The sequence below is a fragment of the Aulonocara sp. 'chitande type north' Nkhata Bay genome, linkage group LG6 (assembly GCF_057382095.1).
Source record: "Aulonocara sp. 'chitande type north' Nkhata Bay isolate Kocher_YH1m ecotype deep benthic linkage group LG6, A_spYH_male_GT1.1, whole genome shotgun sequence".
In the NCBI taxonomy this organism is placed as follows: domain Eukaryota; kingdom Metazoa; phylum Chordata; class Actinopteri; order Cichliformes; family Cichlidae; genus Aulonocara; species Aulonocara sp. 'chitande type north' Nkhata Bay.
The window spans coordinates 21,779,498-21,788,636 of record NC_141349.1 but is presented as its reverse complement, the minus strand read 5'-3'; the positions used below and the strand labels follow the sequence as shown (position 1 = coordinate 21,788,636).

The following is a 9,139-nucleotide window of genomic DNA, read 5'->3' as shown; positions in this document are numbered from 1 at the left end:
CAAATTGATCCATTAGCATAATTATCCACTTATACTGCTTTAATTCTAAGTAGCTCTCCATTGTAAGTAAAATGATAGCTAAGCTGTATTCAAAAAGCCACTTTTCCACTCACAAATGCCTTATTAATTAGCTCCCTCTAGCATACCTTCCCAGTAATTACATTCAATACAGGAGTCACTGCTGTGTGTGTGCATGTATGTGTGTGTCTATGTGTGTGCTGGGGTGGTGGGAGGGGGTGCTATTAGATAACTTTATAATTACTCTGTACATGTATAATGATCTCCATCACAGGAAGAAAAGAAGAAAAAAAGCCCCTTTCCCCACAGAGCTGCTGCATTTTGGACACTGCATTCACCGCACTCACTCAGCCGAATCACCGGCAGCAGGCAATCACAAAATATTCACTGTATAGAAGCTCTGATAAGGTTGGGATGATATGCAAATGAATACTCCCTGACTCATCTGTTTATTATGCAGTCACATTAGTTAGCTCTGATGCTGTTTGGCTATTATCCCATCTCACTGTGAAAAAAGGGTCCTGGGTGAGGGGGATGGATTGCGCAGTGAGTGCTTTAGTCACACAGATTGTCCGCACTCTTCAAAGAAATAAATGCATTTTCGACTGTAGTTGCATTGAGGGGATGTGGAATCCATTTCCTCTGAGAGAAGCAGCAAAAAGGCAGATGATGTGGCTCGTCTGTGTCCAAAATCCCTTGTTACTCTGCTTTTACGTTAGCAGGTCAAGGGGTCAAACGACGAGCTTGCGTCTTCCGCAACTGAACCCGGAGCCAATTATTTCACATTGATAAATCATACGGCGGTTTTTTTTGTGCTTTATACCCAGCAACGATTCAGTCAAGTAAGAGTTTCAAAAACGTAAAATGTGAATTTTAAGCCTTTCTGCAGCCGCGCGCATGCTTAAACTTATTGTCGGTGACACGATCGAGGGAAAAAATGGATACTAATACTGTAGCTTTTACTACATTCAGCAGGACTACCAGTCTGCAGCTTCTCAGTCTATCTGCTGCTCTGCTAACTGATAGAGGCACTATTTTTAGCCATGCAACCTTAAAGCACCATGCTAAGCCTTCAACTATACAACCGCACATCTAGTCCATTCAAAGGATTCATAAAAGTGTAGAGGCTGCAACCCAGTGGTCATTGCACACACACTGAGAGCCTGTATCAGTGCTCCCAGCGCCAGCGTTTTATATATCTGGTGTCAAAGTATTAATAAGAACATTGCCACTCTTTGCCCATGTGCGTGAATGTATGGCAACATATGTCAAGGAGTGAAAAGAATTTGCCATGTATGTCTCCTCTATGCCTTTGATCTTGGCTAATTAAGCACCAAGCCCTCACAACAACTGTGCTCCATGGAAACCATGCAAAAAAAAAAAAAACAGGGAAAAAATTGACGTCAGCAAAAGGCCTTCAAATGCGCCATCTCACAAAAGAAAAAGGACCGGCTGCTGTATAAGGTCACAGCGTGTTGAAGCTACCGTCGGCTTTGACTGACAATGACATGAAGTACCTGCAACACAACTTTATGTCAATAACTGGAAGAGTGGACAGCCTTCCATGTAAGCTGTACATTGAGGATGAAAATCACACTTAGCCTCTCTGTGGTACTGCATAATATTCATTAAATATTAACACTTAGATCTCAGACTTAATCGTGTTTTTTGGGATAATATCCACTCCTAGAGGGTGGGCGATATTATCAGAGATATTATAAAGATCTGGAGCTTAGAAGATAAAAAGGCTACAAAAAGAACAACTTTCCTAATCTAAGATTATGCTTGAATAAAAAAATGAACTGTTTGTGTGTAAAAACTACTATATATATCCAGCCAGCCGTGATATTAGAACCACCTGTATAACATTATGTAGATCCTTCCTGATCTAACCTGCCTGATGTCTGGTTCTGGGAAACTGGCAGAAGATAGTTTGGGTCCTGTAGGCTGTGGGGACGGGCCACTGTGGATGAGGATAGGGGGGCACACCGGCCTGCTGCCATGACAGGGTGTACTTAACTACAACATTTAGGTCAGTAGTTAAAGTAACATCCACAGGAATACCAGGACTTACTGTATCCCAGCAGGATGTCTCATTGTGATAAAATGATCACTTTTAGCCATCAATGGTTTTAATGTTTTTGGCCCATTTGTGTATTTGTAGTAGCAGACAAAGCCGCCAGTGTTTCAACCATAACAGGGTAATTTTCTTTTTGTTGGATGTCAAGCAGAAATGGCAGTTAAAGGCTTAGCAAGTTAAAAAAAAAACCTGCTTCCAATATTGCAAACACACCAGTATTTCCAAAATAAAGTACACTCTGACAAAAAAAAAATATTTAAACCATTTATTTGTTGTCACAGTCTCTGCTGCATTCCCTGCCAGTCAAACCACAGGCAACAAAAAATGCTGAAAAAGACTGAATGTAACATTTTTTTCCCCCAAAAGACTGATTAAACAATTAAACGTCAAAATAATCAATCATTAAGACAGAGAATCAAAGACATGATAGATTAAAGAGAAAATGGCACAGTTACAGATAATGGCCCTTATTTGTCAAGTGAAAGCACGACTCGTAGAACTTTTCCAGGAAACTTTTTTTAGCAAACAGCTGTCCGTATAAAAACTGTCATCCACACTGCTGTTAAAACATGAATCCTCCCTAAGAAGACAAACAAACATAGATGTCCGTTTTCTTTTTCCGTACTAAAGGCTGGACCAGTGAAGGTGTAGACAATTAAGTTAAATGCATCTGAAGCACTAGAGGGAGCTTGGCTCCAAAAACTTGGCAAAGACAGTGTAGCTGCACTTAGGCTTGTTTAAAACTGCCCTTCAAAAATACTTGTGTGAAAACACTTAATTCTGATCAAAGGTTAAACGAGACAGTGTGACCGCAGAAGCCGGTTTCTAATTTTGGATCTCGTTGCGTGTCGCTACTCTTTACTGCACAATGCTGTTTCAGTCACATCCAGATAAATGAAGGCCAGTATCTTAAAAGATAGGAGATAAAAATCAACAGCATCAATACTGTTCAGCCATCATTAATAGGGTCAGAGATGACCAGCCGGTGAAGGGGTGGCTTCCCTGCCCCCTGCCGGTGCCGTCATTGTACTGCTCCCAAATATACCCTGCTTCAACATACTGTCTATAAACATTATTGATAATGTTAGTCCTGAGTTCCTCATAAAGAACAGCTGCCTTCTCTTGGTATGGCCCTTCTGTGTGGCTGTAGTAGTGGAGCGCTCTGACTGCCAAGTAGTTGATGTTAATCCAGATAGGTCCTCTCCAGTAGGGGGCATCGTGTTCTGTATTTCGCTTCATGTACAGTGGATCGGACTTGGAGAGCGATCGCAGGCCGTAGGGTGTCCACAGCTTATTGGAGTCTCTCATATCCTGGAAAATATGCTCCAGCTTGGGTGAGTCGGGCTGGAGAATCTGCAGTAAGAACGGGAACAAGCTAACATAACCCAAAGCATTAACATGCTGCGCTTTGGGGGCCCTGCGGACAGAGCGAACGAGACGAGCTACGGGGAACTGATGACGAGGCTGCCCTGGAGGTACGTACACCTTCTCCCTCTGCAAGGATACATCCTCTGTGTGGTTGCCAAAGTCACTGAAAGCACGGTGTTGTTCTGACCAGTGGAGCTCACTGAGCAGGTTGTTGTCACTGAGCACTTTGTGTGAGAGCTGGTAGTCCTCATGGGGCTCGCCCAGAAGCTGAGCTACTTTAGCCATGATGCCTGAGGACAACGCCATCCAGCAGTGCAAGTCAACGTGACGCTCATCTGCTGAGGGGTGTGAGGCCCGTGGGTAGTCATCCAGCCCAGAGGTCAAGGTCTTGGGATTGAGAAACAGATTGGTGTCCTTGTCGCGTCCACGCCAGCGGTAAGAATTGGGTAGGGGCCCCGTCTGTGTGGTGTTGTACCATTCATACCAGGTTTTGAGCCTGGGGAAGAGCCGTCGGAGGAAATGCAAGGTTGGCTGAAATGCTGCCTTGTCTGGATTGGATGAGAGTTGTTCAATAAGCTCTTGAAGCGCTAAGAAAAGCGTAGGGGGGTTGGCGTTCTCGTTTCGTTGAACAATAAATTCAGATGGGACTTTGCTGCGAGCCTCATCTCCAAGAATCTGCTCACGGGGGATCCAGCCCTCCATATTCATCAGGTCTATCCAGTGGGCAATGACCTCCCTCGTCACCTGGGGATCCCACTTACTCAACAGCAGCTGGTGAAAGCCCTCATCCCAAAGGAATCCTCTGGGAAAGAATGAGCGTGATGGAACAGCGGTGAATAAAGCACCTTCGGGATAAAGGAGAGGGTATTCATTGTAGACCGACTGTACTACCGACTGCCCAAAGAAGTAGCCCATTCCGCCCAGCATGTTGCTGAGTGCTGCCTTGCCGAATTTAATATACGCTTGGCTAAAACCTTTCTTCTCAAGGCCAAAAGCTTTCTCAAACTTTGCATCAAACTCCGCTTTCCTCTTCTCCAGCTCCTGAGTCATGATGGAGCCCACCAGCTGGTTGGGGCGATCGTGAAAGCTTCCAGATTCAAACAGAACCTCAATCTGGAAAGGTGTCTGAACAGTCACCTGGTACACCACAAAGTCGCTTTCCTTCCTCTGGTCAGGTTTCTGCTGGTTTTGGTGGTGAGGGGGTTTGTAGGTATCTACACCGATGTAATGCTTCTTCTCGCCGGACGGAGGGCTATACACAAACCTGCGGTTCAGACTGTACTTCACAATGTCAGTCAGCTTCTCCAGACCAGGAGACACAGTCTGAAGGTAGTTGTAGCTGAAAAAGACAGAAAACTAGCATTGACTGCCGTGTAGTACCAAATCAGTTGAATAAACACAAAACCTTACAGTGTATTTTGTATTCAGCTACAACTATTAAGCAACCTTAACTGAACTTAGCACACTGTAGCTTAACTTCTGATATCTCCTGCTGTAGTAATGACTCAGAGTTTGAACAGAAGGTCACAATAAAACTTCATCATGCCCCTTCCCACAGCTAATCACTGGAACAGTTCATATACAATTCTTATCATTTCTATCCGTGCATACTGTACCTTGCTATTTTGCTATGCTGGTCTTCTCTGGCCCTCTTCAAAGTGCAAAATACTCCTCCTCCCTGTAAATGCTGCTAGCAGAAAGCTAGCATACTCCTCGTCCATTCAATAAGAAGCAACAACAGTTTTTTCCTGCTGTGAACAACACCTTCACTGCACTAATATCATCTGTTGTTTCAGCAGTACATTAGTTTTTTTCTTTTATTTTTGTACTGGTTGTAAAATGTTTTGTACATATTCCTCTAAAATAAATGTCCCAATGTTGAGAAAACCTGTATCATCAAGTCTGAAAATCTTCATCTGCTGACATCTAGTGGTTAGATTTCTTTTTTAGCTGTACTACATTTATTAAAGTTTAGACCACTGTTGTTTGATGCATATCCTTAACCCTGATAATTCTGAGCAGCCTCTTAAAAGTATGTTCTCTCCAACTTCTTTGCCTTTGTATTTAGTGTACTATTTTTCCTATTCACGTTTGGACTCATACACTCACGTGGCGTATTTAGCACTGGACAGCTCCCCAGTGACAGGCTTTCGGAAGGTGATCTTAAAGTTTCCAAGCTCCTCTGAGAAACCGGTGATGGACGCGAGGCGATTCCTCTCCTCTACGTGAGCCTGCAGCGAGCCCTGCGCGTCTGCTGCTGCGTAAAACATCAGGGAGATGACTGGTGCCTGGGGGGCGGAGCTCTGGTGGTTGAAGAACAACATACAAATCACCAGTGGAAGAACATAAATACATTTAAAATATATAAACTTAGATGGCAGAATATTATCAGCTGCTTTTGATCGTGTGAGATAACAGCTGCGGCGGTGCAAAGTTATTACTCACATGCTGTTTGGCTGTGACCCTCCACGTCCAGTCTCCTCCATGATCCCCTCCCATCCTCTTAACAAACTCGGTGGTCAGCGTGAAATCGTTGTCTCGGATTTCTTGGACGCCAAAGGTGAGGCCATCGTGCATGAGCCAGCCGTAGCCTTGAAGGCGATCGCCCTGCTCACAAGTGTGCCTGAGATTCATGTCCAAGTCAGAAAACTGACGCATCCACATCATGCCTGACAAGAGTTATACATAAACGGAAAAGAAAAATTCAGTTAAAAGCAATAAACTTGTACAAATTATGCTCAGGATTATGTGGCAATCTGCAAATAGTACCTCAAAATGTACCGTAAGTAGTCCTGTCAACTAATTATCAATAATATTAAGTGCAGTCAAAGTGTTCTTAATTTTGGGAAGCACTCAAAATTTTATCCAAATATGGAGGATTAGGATTTATAAAATAAAAGATGAATTACATATTTACATTACATTAAATATTAAAGAGAAATTCCACGTATTCTACCAGCGTGCCCTTGTTGTGATTGACAGAAAAGCTACAAAAAAAAGAAAAAGATTCTTCTTCAGTCTTTGTTTTTTTAATAAAATTTTACAGTTAAATATATTTTTTTACTTTATATGTTTGTTTCATTTCAACCAAGGATGCTGAGTAGGTAAGTGGAGCTTCAAGGCACAGCTAAACTCTCCTGTTTAAAACCATTGAAACAAACTCATCGAAGATGGGTACACAGTGGTCGTAAAGGGCTGGACGTGATCATCAATATTACTCAGCTAAGCTGTGGTGTTTAAATGATGCTCAGTTGACTCTAATGATCCCAGTGTGTCAAGAAAATATCCCCCATGCCCTTACACCGCCGTCAGCCTGAACCGTTGAGTGCATGCTGCTTACGCCACGTTCTGATCCTAAAATATGAATGCTTGCAGCAGAAATCAAACGTTTATCCAATCTTCCGATGTCCAATTTTGGTGAACGTGTCGAAATTGTAGCCTCAATTTCCTGTTCTTAATTAACAGGAGTGATCATCTGCAATCTTCTGCTATCTGTCTGCCTCAAGGTTCAATGTGCTGTACGTTCAGAGATGCTCTTCTGCATACTTTGGTTGTAACGAGTGATTATTTGAGTTTCAATCACCTTTCTTCCTCATTTACCAGCTGAACTGCAGCAGGTCAACCTTTAGCATGTCTCCATACCTAAATGTGTTAAGCTGCTGTGATGTGATTGGCTGATATTTGTGTTAATGAGCACTCGAACACGTGCAACTAATGAAATGGCCAGCATATTCATAGACACTTGTTTTTCTGAGATGTAGTAAGTTGAAGCTACATTTGTAACCTATGGCAGTTTGTGGGGTTTGAAAGGTTAAAAAAATGATTTTTCACAGTCTCAAAAGTCTTTCACCAGAGTTGAACGAACAATAAAATCACAAAGACAAACGTGTTTTTCTAACATGTCATTTTGGGAAACAAGCAAGTGGCCACATTGCTATATTGTTTCCATTTAGATATTCATTATTAAATATTCCGATGTTTAAAATACAATAAGTCGCTGTTTTTCATTAAAACATTTAATGACACAAGTGTTTAGCCTTAGCCTGACTCTAAATGTGTGATCATACCTGTCACAATAGACCTGGGACTCCTTGTTTTCATCCCAAAGTAGACCTGAGGCCTGTATGACCCCCAGAACCTCTCTGGGGAAACCTTGGCATCGGTGCTATTGGCATCCAGGACGTGAGGAGACGGATGCAGAGTCACCACCCTTTTAGCCAGGCTGGATCTCATGTAGATGGCATAAAAGAACCAGATGAGGCTGAATATGCAGAGACCAATTGAGATGTTAATGAACATTTTCCCAATATTGACTTTCTTTTTCTTGTCCTTGCGGTGAAATGCAGAGGGCTTCTCATCTTTCCGTGGAGGTGGAGCAGCTTCACCCGTCACCACCCTCTTCCTCTGCCTGCCCATCCTACCCTACAGAAGCTAGGAAAAAGACAACAAAGAAAGAGTTAAGATTTATCATGTTGATTATCATCATTGATAAATATTATGGGATAAATAAATCAATTTCAAAGTTCCAAGCCTGGACACTTCAGGAAGGGTATCCAGTGTAAAATCATGGGCAAATCAAGCATACGGATCATCAAAAATAAGACTACCATACCGGATTAGTCAAGGCCAGGATTATCAATGACAGGCTTCGATGCTATTGTCCAGCAACAGGGTGCCAGTGGCCACAGCTGTCATAAATGACTGATAGATGAAGAGAAGGAAGGTTGAAGTATTATGTGAGCAGGAAGCATCACGTCAAGTGCTTTGGAGACAAAGAGAGCCAAGGCTGAGACGATTAGGACGTGTGCAGAGGAGGGATAGTGGATGCTGAATATGGAGCTGCCAAGCAGGGGGAGAAGTGGAAGACCACAGAGAAGGTTCGTGGATGTCTATGATAGGGTGCAGACAGAGGCAGCTGATCTGTGTTGGAGACCCCGAGATGAGAAGAAATTGTAGTCTTGCAATATAGCAAGTATAAAAAGCTCTAACTCTATGATGAAATCAGACCGAGGAGGCAGGACTCATGACGGGGACTAAAGCATATAACCCGGAAATATCCGGGGAAACATTCATCCAGTAAAATGCATCCCTATTAAACTTGTCAGTCCTGAAGGAACTGTGCAGGTTCACGTAGTCTCGAGCATAAAAACGCGGTCTAGCTTGATAACCTTGCACTGTGAACAGGAGCCGGAGATGTCGACTTTATAAAGCATTTTTATAAATGTATCCCATTCACACGCAGAGGTCTCAATTTCAGCAGCCATTTCCCGACACCTGTTTAAAACGGTGAACTAGTTCCTCGCCCCTACACCCCGGCAATGCAACGTCGCCTGCAGGTTGCACGCTACTCGCTAGTTGCCTCAATGCTAACGTGAGTTGGTAGGACTAACAGCTGTCTGTCGCAGTATATTTTGGCCTTAGTTAGCCTGCAGGCGATTAAATTCGGATTCATTTATCATTTCTAGCTACATGTTCATTGAGCAAACCATCACCGACCTGTCCAAACACCAGAGTCTCAGCCGATCATTATCCGTACTTGGCTAAGCTTGCTAGCCACTTCCTGGTTACTGCTCGCTTCCACTGACGTGTCTATGTTCTCCCTACCGCACGCCAATGATGTCATCCAATGATTTACCGCTTGCCCCTAAAAAAAAAATAATAATAATAATAATA

General features: G+C 43.1%; 1 protein-coding gene across 2 annotated transcripts; it reads right to left on the bottom strand.

The window, feature by feature from the left end:
- Positions 1–2,349: 2,349 nt before the first annotated feature.
- mogs (mannosyl-oligosaccharide glucosidase) lies at positions 2,350–9,089 on the bottom strand. 2 transcript variants are annotated; one of them, XM_086295586.1, is made up of 5 exons: positions 8,963–9,089; positions 7,534–7,897; positions 5,912–6,135; positions 5,576–5,769; positions 2,350–4,805 (listed from the first exon to the last, which is right to left on the bottom strand). In XM_086295586.1, exons 2-5 carry the CDS (start codon positions 7,880–7,882, stop codon positions 3,038–3,040), a joined length of 2,535 nt encoding a protein of 844 aa, XP_086151712.1. In that variant the 5' UTR covers positions 7,883–7,897; positions 8,963–9,089; the 3' UTR covers positions 2,350–3,037. The 2 variants fall into 2 exon arrangements, with proteins under 2 accessions (XP_086151712.1, XP_086151713.1); XM_086295587.1 differs by lacking the exon at positions 8,963–9,089 and adding an exon at positions 8,079–8,915.
- Positions 9,090–9,139: the final 50 nt, after the last annotated feature.